We start from the raw sequence: 14,425 nt of genomic DNA, 5'->3' as shown, positions 1-14,425 counted from the left end.
AGACATTTAACGTTACAAGAGAGTTCTAATTTATCGTTTCCACAAAAAATAATACAGGGATAAGTTCAGTGCTGAACACAAAAGAAGATATTTTGAAAAATGTTGGTAACCAAACAATTGATGAGCCCCATTGACTTCCATAGTCAATTTTTTCCATAAAATGGAAGTCAATGAGGCCCATCAACTGTTTGGTTATCCATATCCTTCCAAATATTTTGTGTTCAAAAAAAGCAAGAAATTCATACAGGTTTGTTACAACTTGAGGGCGAGTATAAGCAATGACAGAATTTTGGGTGAACTAACTAAGAAATGTTTCTTTAGAAGCAAATCATCATATTAGAATGATTTCTGAAGGATCATGTGACGCTGAAGACTGGAGTAATGATGCTGAAAATTCAGCTTTGCATCACAGGAATACATTACACTTTAAAATATATTTCAATAGTTATAATTGTATATTTATTTTACAATATTACATTTTTTACTGTATTTTTGGTAAAATAAATGCAGCATTTGTGAGCATAAGAGACTTATTTCAAATACATTTTAAAAAATCGTACCGAGCCCAAACTTCTACATTTACATTTATTCATATAGCAGACACTTTTATCCAAAGCGACTTACAAATGAGAACAACTGAAGCAGTTAAACTGACAGTAGGACAACAATATGCAAGTGCTATGACCCTTCTCAGTTTAATCTAACGCTGTACATATTCATTTTTGTATTTTTATTTTTAATAATAGAATAGAAGAGAAGAGACCGTGCTAGTATTACTGGATCAACTTTTGAACGTTAGTGTTTCTAGAAACAGGAATATCAGCTAAATCAGGTCAACGCCTTTACATGACAAATTATATGACAACATTCTGATAGTTAAACTTAAAATTATTGTGTATGTAAACAGTCACTGAAAATGTATGGCATTAACTGCAGAATTAACAATAAATAAATAATTATAATTATGTCCAAATACAGGTCTAATTCTATAAAAATCCTGCCCTTTTCCGGTTATAAAATTGTAATGGTACCAAAATAATAATGGCACCAAATCGTTACTGAATAAAACCGTAATCAGTGTTAAGAACCTGAACAGGCCTTTCTGATGAGATGTTGCACCAAATATGCTTAAAATATAAGAACTCATTGGCAATAAATAATCCACATTATGTATGTGTAGAGGAAATTGTGCTTTTTAGTAAGTTAAGGTCAAACTGACCAAATCCAGATTTAAGGATATCCTATCATCTGGTGTCAATCTCTCCTAAAGACATTTATGCTGTAATTCACTCACTAGACTTTCTAAAGCAGGTGTGTGTGTCTGGTGGCTATTCACAAAGGAAGTGTGAGTGCCACGTTCTTGTCGCCTGGCAACAGCGATGGCTCTGAATATATAGGACACGATACAGAAGAAAATGGACGGGGGGGGGGGGTCATCTTTGGCGGCTGGGTTTTACAAAATGAAGTTGGTCTGAATGTTTGAAAAGGTCAGTTTTTATCATCTATTATAACAAACACAAACCTGCAGGAGTTTTAGTCTGTCCCACGGGGACGAGCGGCCCGTTGCTGAAATTGGTCAAACTTTCTCGCCTGCTTCCCGGCTTGAAGTTGCCATAGTAACGGTTTACCAGGACTTGCCTCAAAGCTTCACTCTGAAAACAGGGAAGGGGTGGAGTAATGGGAGGGGCATTATGACAGATGACATCATCAAAAGGTGAATGTGAAAATAAATAAATAATGAAAAAAGAAAAAAAAAACACATGGTTGTTGTTTTTTACAGATTTTTGTTAATGGAAAAATACACACATCTGTCCACGGGTGGTCAATGTAAAACAAAGAATTTGCGGTAACACAAAATGGTTAAAGAAATCATAGGGAAAAAAAGTGTGCACATCCAACCCAAATGGAGCACATGAGAAGTAAAAAGTATCACATTTTGATATCTAGGTCTTCATCAAAAATCCTGATGAAGATCTAGGAGTCAAAATACTGCAGACGTCCAGTAATATTAATATCAGTCTTCCAACACTTTACCTGAAGCCTGTATATACCATTCAAAAGTGTGGGATCAGCAGTAAATATTTAATTATATTATACAATTAAATTGTAAATATTGTAACATTTGATTTTTTTTAAGAAATTAATTTTAAAGAAATTTCAAATAAATGCTGTTCTTTTGAACTTTTTAACTCGTCTATTTTTCCACAAAACAATTAAGCAGCACGACTGTTTGCAGCATTGATAATAATAATCAGAAGTGTTACTTGAGCACCAAATTCACGTTTTCCATCACAGGAATAAATTACATTTTAAAAGTACATTCAAACAGAAAACAGCTATTTTATATTTTAAATCTGCATTATTATTATTTTATATCAAATACATGCATAAGAGACTACTTTCAAAACATTTTTTTTTTTTTTACTGACCGCAAACTTTTGAACGGTATTGTATAACAAATGCAAAATTACTTATAATACACTTTGCAATGGATTACACTGCTTCATTATGATAGCTATTAATATTCATGTAACACCTTTAAAGACCATAAGCCATAATAAAGCACTTGACATCGGCTGTGATCATATGACATAATGCAAAGGTGTAACCATGAATAGGCAAAGGAGTAAGTTTTATAACGGTGTCTAAAGGTGTATTATATAATACATTTCATAACGAAAATCTCAATAATGTGTTACATAAACAGGCTTCTATTAAAGTGTTATCTAATTGGTTTTGTTTGTGGGATGCCTCAACTCCTCCTCAAGACCAATCCCCATCGCGTCCCGTTACGTTTGATTAGTACAGTCAGAAAGAGGTCAGAAAGGAAGACAGAATCTGATAACACCAGATCCCTTTTCTTAGTCGCATCTGACCTCATAATACCCGAGACCTCGGATACAAGACACCGCACCAATTAAGACTAATCCTAATTCAGTGATTACACAGATAACCGCAACCCGACAGCTCGCTCGAAACACCCCCAATCAGAGTGGGTGGAAACACACACACACAAATACAACATCAAGATGTTTATCACCTATAAATGCATCCATCACCACCTTCAAACCTATAGAGCAAACATTCATCCCGTTTTTTTGGGTGAAACCTCCACCCATTTGGAGCAGACAGTAGGGTGTGAAGGGAAAGATAGTGAACGGGCGGCTCAAGCGGTGGCCAGGGTGTGCGTCACGTGCCCCATTTCTTTACCTACCCTTCTCTGATCCTCCAGTTGCTTCTGGGGCTGGTTTGGATCAAACTCCTGAGTGATGCGAGTTAGCAGAAAGCAAAAAGGAGGGAAGAAAAATGAGAAGCATAAAAAAAGAAGGGGGTCAAGACTGAGAACATTAGTCACTACTTCGACATGCAAGAAAAGTGGGGCAGATTACATCATGCAGTTAAATAAGAGGCATGGTATGTGTGTGTGTGTGTGTGTGTGTGTGTGTGTGTGTGTGTGTGTGTGTGCCTACTAAATATAGTTAAGTAGGTACACACAAATATAGTTAAGTGACCAAAACCTGACAAAATCTCCAAAAACCTCCCATTAGGGACGTCCTCATTTGTGTAAATCTGGTATAAAATAAAGTAATTAAAGTTTTTTTTAAATGCAGAAAGTTTTGTGTGATGGGTAGATTTAGGAGTAGGGTTAGTGTAAGGGGATAAAATATTATGTCTATGGAATGTCCCCATTTAGATAGCTAAGTAAACGTGCGTGTGTGTGTGTGTGTGTGTGTGTGTGTGTGTGTGTGTGTGTGTGTGTGTGTGTGTGTGTGTGTGTGGACAGGCGCTGGGGAACATCATGCAGAGCAAAGTAACACAATCAGCTTTAGTTCATCCATAAAATCTTTTAAAAAATGTCCCTGAAAGGAAGTAGGAATGGGGTAGAACAGGATAACTAAAAACAAAATACATTTCATAATGTTTGTTTTTCAATTCCCTGTTCTTTAATGAATAAAGCTCAACAGGATGTTTGCTGCTAACCTATTCTACAGGCCATCTGTTTTATGTCGGACTATAGTTCTGCTTCTACGACAGCAATAGCGGGAATGAAACCATGTTGATTACATAAGCACCACACAGGGCGCCAAAGCTAGAAACGCAAGCCACGAGTGAGAGGAAAGAGAGAGGAAAGAGAGAGAAAAAAGTTTTTTTTTATATCCAGATTACATAATGGAGCCTGTGTACTATTGACACAAACTGCGGCTCATGCCCCCAGCTGCCCTGCTAAAGCACTTGGTTTGCTTTTTGACCCTCTTTCTACCTGTCAGACATTTGCACTTTTTAGCACCCTTGGTTTCACAAGGGTTTTTTCATCATTCAGTTTCTCCACAGGCATTTAAAAAGAAAAATAATGACATACGACGTGTGGAACGAGCTATTGTTGTTGAATGAAGTGTCATAAATGACTGTCGTGTCATTCTAAAATTCTCTTTCCACTCATCGTCCGTGAAGTGGACTAGGACAACGTCCCACCAGTCCTTGCTCCAGACTCTTGTTTTGGGATTGGGAAGGGGCGTTTTTACTGATTAATAAATATAAGCAGCACGGGACAACGGTTCATGCGCTCGTCGTCTCCTAATTAGGACCCGCAATACTGTAGATTAATATTGGGTCAGTTCTTTACAACAAAGAAAAGAAGCAATGCAGGAGAATAGTATGCGAAAACAGCGGGAAACTCTCTATATTCGTGTAGTGTGCGAATGTCAAAAACTCAATTCCGATTTCAAGCTTGTGACATAATGAGTTCGTAATGAATTCATTCCGATTGAAACAAAAGGTGTCCATGTAAACGTAGCTTGTGTCTGACTATTTTTTATGAATAATACCATTGTTGATGTAATAATAACAATAATTGTATTAACGGTTTGATAACATGATTCGCAATGCTTCATGGGTGTTAAAGGTCAATATGGTTAGTAAACTTTGATTCTGAGCAAAACATTTAAGAAAATCAGAGAAGACAAGAAGTACAGTAAAATGTGAAAGAATTAAATTGCAGTTATTCATAAGATATATAAAAATAATAATCATTTATACTGATTGGAGGATCCATTGAGGATCTTTCTTCAGAATATTTACAACCAAGTATTCGTTTAGCAAACACTTTTTGTAATTTAAAATTAAATTAAAGCAGCACATATCATCGCTTTATCTCAGAGCTCATGGTACGCTTGTCTTGAAAAGTTCATGTGTTATCAGATAATTTCTCAATGGAGAAAATGAATGGGATTTTGACGTCCAAAACCCAAATGTTTCTCTCTAATCAGCAAGACCAAAAAGAGGTCAGCTTATCTCCAGACTGGGGGGAAAATATGTTGTGTGTGACAGCGTGGGTCTTTGTTTTCCCATTTGCATGGGCAGAGATGACTCAAAGAAGAGAGAGAGAGAGAGAGCGAGAGAGAGAGGCTATTGCAATGTAATGAGGCAAGGACATGGTATGAGACGATCAACTACTGTCTGCAACAATCCATTTACCCACACCCCAGACCAAGGGTGACGGGGGAGCGAATAGAGAGAGAGAGACTATTGCAATGCAATGAGGCAAGGACATGGTATGAGACGTTCAACTACTGTCTGCAACAACCCATATTCAGGGGGCGAATATGTGTTGGACACACCTCTGCTAGGACCTCTGGTTCTGGTGGGGGTGCAAGCTAATGGAGATAAAAAGTCATGAGTTAGTTAATGCATATTAGCCTCTGGCATTAATAGAACGTGTCAACGCCTTTGACAAGCTAAAAAGTCATCAACACGGCGTGCATCAGATTCAACCAGCCCGAGAGAATTCACTTTTCTGCACTAAGCGTCTGCAGTTTGCGAAGGCTGCACATTCATCTATGCCAGCGCAGGGTTGTTTGACCTCGGCTGGTCAGCCTACGTGCCGGATTCTTATCAAAGGGGGTCATCTCAGCGGGAAGACTGAATTTGCACGAGCTAAATGTGCACACAAACACACTATAACCGATAAAAGGCTTAAAAAGTTCAAGGTATCCAGACTGAATCTAATGCAGTTATGTAATGCGCTCTCAAGGCGTGACTTGGCAGAAATGAAAACATTACTCTGTTAAGTGTTACCAAGTTGGGAGTGGGGGGAGTTGTGTGTGTGTGTGTGTGTGTGTGGCTGATTTTCAAAACGGTATGTGCAACTTGTTTGGTCCTGTTACAACATTTAATCCACCTGGATTTGTGAATGTAAGTATTTCCACAATCCTTAGTGCTTATTTTCCATTAGTATGACAGAAAAAAATAATAATCAAAAGTTAAAGTCGTGCAAGAGCAGAAAGGAATGAGCAAATCAGGCAACATGCACGGCATGCGAACAGTTTTTTGTTTGACACGTCAGAGACAAACGGAGACTACGGTGAGCCCCAGACAATCGACAACAAATAATCATTCCGATAACACACGAAATGCCGTTTGCTTTCATAAAAATGTGTTTGATCTAAGTGGATGCAAATAGGAAATTGTGAGCACGTTAACAAAAAGGGAAAGAGGGGGGTTCTAAATTAGCAACAACTGTGACGCACGCGCATGTTTGTGTGAGTAATACTGCAACCAGTAAGGAATCTCCCTTTCTGCGACATCATTTTTCAGCTGGAAAATAATGTGGCTGCAAAACACAAGGTGTGAATGCGAAATGTCCCACTCTAGCCACCATAAAAGCACGCTTTCATCACATGCTATAAAAACACTTTCTTGTGAATTTCCCCACAAAAAAATCAATACAGCACATCCATCCATTTGCACATCCTTTCATCCATCCGGTAATAAAATCAAATTGGATTTGACGAAGACTTTTGAAAGAGATTTTCACTACTTTTTAGTGCAAGTCACAAGTTTGTGTGTCACAAGTGTGGGTACGAGACAGCTCGCACATTCACTGATGTCACAGCTTTATTATTTGCGGTGCATGTCAATGGCGAGAAGCTTCGCGGGCTCGTTTCAAACACCATCGGTATGCGGATGGGTTTGCAGACACACTTTGAAACCTGACTGTCGTGACATGATCTCAACATCTTGAATGTGTGATCTCAAAGCTTTGGCCTAAAGACTGAAGACATCTGGCTTGGTGACCTAATTTAGGCATTTCAATCTAGACGGAAACTAAACTGTGGCTGTTTCAGAAGAACAGAAGGGTGATGAGGGGTTTAGGATGTTGTATGCCCACGCCTCGTGCCCACCGGATGGTCTATGGCACTGCCCGTGTCTCTTGGTAAACAGCCCGTCTCACTTTTATTGGCAATTACTGCAGAAGGTCACACATCAGTAAAGAGCCTGGATTCCAGGAAAAAAACGAGGGAAAAAAAAAGAAGGGCAGGTCTTATGTAACCTCTGGTTGAGAGCTGGCGGGAGTCCAGGAATCGTGCTGCACAAAGGAGAGGAAACTGGGACAGCGGCGTGCGCGGGGACGGATGTGTCCACAGCTCCCCCTGATGGACGGATGAAGGAGTGCAGAGGAGGAGCCAAAGACTACAGGACACATGAGGACAACAGACACCGACTGACACACACGCTACTGGAACTTACTGATTCTACTGAATGAGAGAGAGAGAGAGAGAGAGAGAGAGAGAGAGAGAGAGAGAGATAGGTGAAGAGAGAGAGATAGGTGAAGAAAGAAAGAAAGCAAGAAAGAAAGCAAGAAAGCAAGCAAGAAAGAAAGAAAGATTTATGGATGACCAGTCCTTCATAGTCCAGGTGAAGGACACACACACACACACACACACACACACACACACACACACACACACACACACAGTTTTCTCCATGTACGTTACATAAGCTTCCCAGCTCAGCTGCACAGCCGCATCATCAACCTAAAGCATATTATCCTCCCCAGCCCTCTTACTACTCTCACACACACACACACACACACACACACACACACACACATACTCTCTCTCTCTCTCTCTCTCACACACGAGCATGCACACACACACACACACTTTGTGTGGGATACGCACACACGCACTCTCTCTCTCTCTCTCTCTCTCTCTCTCTCACACTCACACGAGCATGCACACACGCGCTCATATAGCCACACACATACAAGCACACACACACACACACACACACGCACAGCCGTGCCGTATCCCAGAGCCTTACACACTGTGATGGGAGGCACGTTTTCTTATGTAAGATAAAGATGAAGAGAGAGAGGAGTTGTATGTTATGCGAGTACAGGCCAAGGATGGTCTGTCAATACATGTGCAGGGAACACGTGTGTAAGACGTGTGAATGAGGGCTCAGACTCACACAACAGGTGTTTCCCCAGACAATTGAGATTGTACCCTTGTGTGTGTGTGTGTGTGTGTGTGTGTGTGTGTGTGTGTGTGCGTGCGTGTGTGTGTGTGTGTGTGTGTGCGTGTGTGCGTGTGTGTGTGTGTGTGTTTTGTTTTTTACATTATACATAAAAAATGATCCAATTTTTTTAGTTGACCAATCTAGATTTCTGAATGAACACTACCATTCAAAAGTTTGGGGTCAGTAAGATTTTTAAATAACTTTTTTTCTATTTGAATATAATGTAATTTATTCCTCTGATAATAAAAAGCTGAATTATAACTCAACTCTTCAGTGCCACATGATCCACCAGAAATCATTCTAATATACTGATTTGATGCTCAAGAAACATTTCTTATTATAATCAATGTTGATGTATTTTGTAAACCATGATTGTTTTCCGGATCCTTTAAACAGAAAGTTTAAAAGAACAACATTTATAAAGTTACAAAAGCTTTCTATTTGAAATAAATGTATTTACTGTCACTTTTGATTAATGTTTCAATGCTGAATAAAAGTATAAATAAATCATCTTACTAACCCCAAAAGTTTAAACGGTAGGATATACATATATAAAGATGAACATTTATTTACAATACTGTAACTGTGATTTAAAAAAAGATGGATATATAAATATTTTCTTTGGCATTCAGCACGTCCCGACAAATGCTGTCAATAACTTGTATCAAAAACTATATGCCCTAGTCAGCAGCACTTCAGACTCATCTTTTAGTAAGAACGTATAGAGAAAAAACACAGATTGCAGTTTTAAATATCTCAAGCTTTCTAAAATACAAAAACACCCATAAACACCCTTCTATACATCTCCTGCTATACGATTACTAAAGGGGCTCTTATATAGTTATGAGACTCAAACAGACACACATATACACATTATAATAATGCCATGAGTGGTGTTCTTTTTCTTGTTCACCCATTCCACACAACAGCACGAATGTTCAAGAACATTCACACACGCCTTCCTGTTATGAGGAGACTGGGTCGCATTTCATCCCTGGAACTGATAGGAGAGCAGTGACTATAAATACAGTAGAAACTCCTGACTTCAACTCAAACATGCAGATGCTCACTTTAAATTCGTATTTATAGATACATTCCCACCGCTCAGATAAAAAGAGGTCAATGGAAAGCAACCGCAAAGACCGGTGTAATGCATAAACTATACTTACTGTAAGGAATTTAAGATTAACGTTTGAAAATCTCCCACTGATTTTGAAATTGTTCGAATATTCACCTTTGCATACTGGATTATGATTGGTTTGCTTTCTTGCATTTATTTGCATACTTAATTTGGATTGGTAACAAAGGTTGAGAAACATTTACTGCAACATGCTGATATCTCTGTATGTCTGTTCATTAATAAGAATTTCAGATGGATGGATCCAATTCAGAAATCACATTTTCGGTATTGCGGCTTCAATTCTAACCCTTAAAAAAGCATTTACGCATATATGCACGGTAGTGATCCATTTGCATTTGTTTATTATTTATGCGTTTATTTTTGAGAACAGTGGACCGAAAATATGTGGCTATAAAGCATTTTATTTATTCAGAACCGAAGCATTAAACCTAAACTTAACTAAAACTTACAATGCAAGCACTTACTATTTACTTCTAGAAATGCAAATATAATTATAAAATCATTTACACTTGATTCTATTTAGATTCCAAACCTCAAAAAAAAAAAAAGATTTAGAAACGTTGAAGTTGCATTTATATGGTCCGTCAGAAACTAATATAGAAAATCAGCTTCAGGAGCCATAATTTCACTACTTACCTGGTTTGGCTACATTTTAGTTTCACTAGTTCATTAGTTTAATGTGTTTTTGGCCGGATTAAAACCAGTAAATGTGTTATTATAGCAAGATCTCGGACACTGCAATGACTTGTGAGCTTAAAGTGTAAAACACAGTGGTGGTAAACATTTTATATCGAGACGTCCCTGTTAACCAGCTCCTGTTGTTGTGTCTCAGCAGTGAATGTAACAGGAACGTAAACTTGAATTAACGCTACACAGAGGAAGTGTGAACAAAAGTGGTGGTCTGATACACTCACACACAGTTTCACCAGCACACTATCTAAAACGAGGCCAGTGGTAAAGACATGCACACAAACACACACTGAAACTATCAGGTGAGGTTAACTGCACGCAACCTCAACACACGGACAGACTACAAAACGGCCGTATTGTGGTGGAGTCACGTTGACAAACACCAGCAAAAAAAAGCTCAAAGGAAAAGAGAACAAGCACTAAGTAGGACGACTACACCGGCGCGTGAGCGGGAAGCCCAACTAAACATAGCAAATAATAAACCCAAAAATAAAAAAATAAAAAAACAACCTCAGCCACATCCAGCTCATCATCAAAGGCAATTAGCTGGAAGAGAAGAGCATACGGCAGAGTTAGTAGGAAGGAATCAGAGAACGCTCAGAGGACAGTGTTCGTTAGTGACATAACAAGATTATTGTGATTGTTATTTATTAGCATTAGCCTTGAAAGCATTAGTTGCTAATTACAAAAACGTACAGTATGATGTAAATTTGACCAAATCTTGCCATTTACAGTTAAAGACCGCATGAATTCATTTGATTGTGAGTGCAGTGCTTTTTTCTTTGGCATAAAAAAAATAAATAAATAAAAAATAAGAAAATAAAAATAATAATAATAATTTAATGAAATTTAAATAAAAAAATTTAATGAAATTAAATAACCATGAAGCAAACGTTTTCAAATATCTTGAAAAATTACTTTTTTAACTGTTACTGTTGGTTAATGGTTAACCAGTTAATTATGAGCATCCCTAGTGAATAAAGTTAAATGAAATCAAAACCATAAAACTCTCATGGGGTCTTTAAAGCAGATGTTTGATTTAGCCAAAATTACCATTATAACAAAATATGTTCAAATATGGTAGTGAGGTTAATTGGGTGTTAATTAATTTAGTGTTAGCAAAATACTAGAAATGGACAGAGGTTTTTATATTTGGATGAAACCCACATTAGTCAAATCAGCATGGTTTATAAAGTGTTAGAAGGACATGAACAGATGCATGTGTGTGTTTGTGTGCGATTATACATATAAGTATATAGTAAAAACAGCATGTCAGATGTGTAACATGGCCTTTGAACTTGATTTATGCCAGTACTGTGGGAAGACCTATGAGATCTGTTTGGGGATTTTTATGGGTAATATGAACAAATATACAGGAGCACACGCCAAGGGAAATTTTTATCAAGATGTATAATAGTTCTGTAGAAGAAGGTTTGTGTAAGTGGAAGGATAATTTTTTTAATGCAACTACAGTGTGTGTGTGTTACCTTATCCCCATAGCCACGGTCTTTAGTCATCATTTCTCGAAGCGTCTGCAGAACTTTTATACACAAACGCTCCTCGTTTTCCTCTAAAAGCTGTTTAGTGTGTTTTATCAGTCTGAAAGAGGAAAAACACAAAGTTTGTATTAATAATGATAACATCTTCAAGGCATGATTCAGGATCTACTGTATATGCTTTCATTGTAGGGATGCATGATATAATCACCCTAATAATAATGATAATAATAATAATAATAATAAATAAAAAAAATACATTAAATAAAATAAAAAATAAAATAAAATAATAATAAATACATAAATAAAAAATAAAAAATAAAAAATAAAATATAAAATATAAAATATAAAATATAAAATATAAAATATAAAATAAAATAAAATAAATATAGTGCTGGTAAAATATTAGAAATGGAGATCTGCTAAAGATTACATTTATCACTTAGCATCTACAATAATGCATTTTATTTAAGAAAAAAAAAAAAATTATCCTTGTAATGCATATTCTTTAAACTGCTTCAGAAAAAAACCACCTGCTAAATGACTAAACTTCACAATGTTAACACCAACCTTAAATCAAACTAAATAACTTTGACTTGAACTGAAGGGAAAAATCAAGTGAAACCAAATTGATCTGAGCTGTTGATAGACTGCCATTTTGCTCCAGCAGACATTACATTGTAATGTAACTCCATTCCATGAATCAGATAATCCTACAGCTCAGGATTAATCCGACAGGCGCACAAACACACAGGTAATCCCATTTGTAGCTCTCGCAGAAAGAGGAGCATCACACAGCACGAGGACACACACTGGCGACAGGTGAAGGACAGTAAGCACTAGTGTGTGACTGCATAATGCGGCCCATGTGTGGAAGAAACAATGATTTATTTCTCATACACCGAGGCTTGAGGTTTAATTATAGGACTATGAATGCTCTAGCTCTAATATGACTTGTTTTTGCCCAATTTAAAGGAGGAAATCACACAATTTTATGTGCGCAACTTTTATGCTCAACAAGTAATTTATACCTGTGATGGCAAAGCTGAATATTCAGCCACCATTACTCCAGTCTTCAGTGTCTCCACTGGTAAATGTCACCAATAAAATACACATATTTCATTCAAAACTTAAGGTATTGATAGTTTTTAATAGTAACAAGGTATTAATAATTTGACTTCTATTCAGTATTTGTGTGTGCTATGTATTGTGTATGGTTATTAGAGCATTGTGATGTTATCTTCGCAACATGCTAAGGTCAATCTCACTAGGTCCGTGTAACTGAATTATATTTGTGATTCCAACATCATGAAACAAAATATTGGGGGAAAAGGTGTTTCAAATCATTCTTCCTGTATGTTTTATGTCACCCAGTTAACCTGATTCACAGATATCACAGGCTCATTACATAAAAAGGCCGTTTTTTATGGTTTAAAGGGAAAAGGAAACGCACTTGGAGATGAAGCCTCCGCTCTCGCACTTCCGCCGGGCATCAGTGTTCTCAGGGAAGAGCAGCTCGGGACGGTGAAGTACATCCACCAACACCGAGAGCTCAGCTTGAACCAGGGGCCGCAGACGATCCTCCAGAGCAGACACTATGTCCTGACAAACACAGTCACAAATTCAATTATTTTAATCATGTGCAACTAAAGCCCTTCACAGTGACAGTATAATATTATACAGTGGATCACAGGGTGTGTAAAGGCCCGTTCACACCAAGGATGATAAAGATAACTATAGTGATAACTATATTAGCCTCCAAACCAGCTGACGATATTGTTCTATTTATTAAAGGCACGCCCTGCAGTTTTGTCATCGACCGCTTTAAGGGCGGGATCTCTTTAAAGCAGGATGGATTCTGATTGGCTGTCAATGTGTTTATCATTCATCATCAGCTGAAATTTTTTTTTCTGAAATTGATTCCAAAGATATCGTTCCTCTGTGTCGTTATCGTTACAGATGTGGTGTAGACTCTGCTGTTATTTTACATTTAGAACTATTTTTAAAACTATATCTTTATGGCTATCATCTTTGGTGTGAAATGATGTTAAGTGACACTTAAAGGGAATAAAACTGACATTGATGAGTACATAAAGCGTCTGATAACTTTATATTAGTAACTAAAACCTCAAAAAGGCAACACATATTTTTGTGCCATATATACTTTTCAGAGAGACAGAAACTGGCTTATTTCATATACAATACACTACCATTTAAAAGTTAGAAAAATATATTTGAAAGAAAAAACTCTCATCACCAAGAGAAATTTATCATTTATTTGGTCAAAAATATGTTTAAATGCAGTAATATTGTGAAATTGATTTCTATTTTCATATTTATTCCTGTGATGGCAAAAACTCCTGTTAGGATTTACTAAAGACACACAGTGAAAAATGAGCGTTGAAAAGGCGAGGAAAGGGTTATTTTAGCGGGTGACCTTATTGCATTTGCATTTGTAGTAGCTTCCCTTTCATGTCTTGTATATCTTCTTGTATGGCACTAACAGGTGTGGTAAAATAAATAAATAATTGGACTCAGTTATAACTGAATACACACATATTCGGAGCACCAAGGCTGAATCCAGCAGCCCTGAGGCACATCGCACAGACGTGAGCTGTGTAAACGTGTCTGAATACTCGCCAACTCACTCCGCAGCTGCACAGGGGTGGAGACAGACGTGATGAAGCCATGGTTTACCGCAACTCGCTCACAAACCCCCGCCCCCCTCCCCCGGCTGGATGACACCCTTCCACTGACCTCTATCCCCTTCATCAGTCTTCTGAGAGGAGTATGAAAG

At 37.5% G+C, this 14,425-nt stretch overlaps 1 protein-coding gene across 10 annotated transcripts in view; it reads right to left on the bottom strand.

The window, feature by feature from the left end:
- The window catches only part of itpr1b (inositol 1,4,5-trisphosphate receptor, type 1b), a 129,287-nt gene that overhangs the window by 55,832 nt on the left and 59,030 nt on the right, over nucleotides 1-14,425 (bottom strand). For 8 of the 10 annotated variants that reach the window (XM_082155436.1, XM_082155438.1, XM_082155442.1 and 5 more), the window contains 6 exons: nucleotides 13,082-13,230; nucleotides 11,620-11,731; nucleotides 10,643-10,678; nucleotides 5,619-5,654; nucleotides 3,215-3,262; nucleotides 1,523-1,652 (listed from right to left, as the gene is read on the bottom strand). In XM_082155436.1, the coding sequence (XP_082011562.1) occupies nucleotides 1,523-1,652; nucleotides 3,215-3,262; nucleotides 5,619-5,654; nucleotides 10,643-10,678; nucleotides 11,620-11,731; nucleotides 13,082-13,230 (511 nt within the window). The remainder of the gene's footprint in view (nucleotides 1-1,522; nucleotides 1,653-3,214; nucleotides 3,263-5,618; nucleotides 5,655-10,642; nucleotides 10,679-11,619; nucleotides 11,732-13,081; nucleotides 13,231-14,425) is intronic. The other 2 variants (XM_082155437.1, XM_082155445.1) reach the window with 2 other exon arrangements.

Source organism: Leuciscus leuciscus (assembly GCF_965113295.1).
Source record: "Leuciscus leuciscus genome assembly, chromosome: 23".
Taxonomy (NCBI): domain Eukaryota; kingdom Metazoa; phylum Chordata; class Actinopteri; order Cypriniformes; family Leuciscidae; genus Leuciscus; species Leuciscus leuciscus.
Note: the sequence above shows the minus strand (reverse complement) of the source record. Positions and strands in the feature narration are given on the sequence as shown.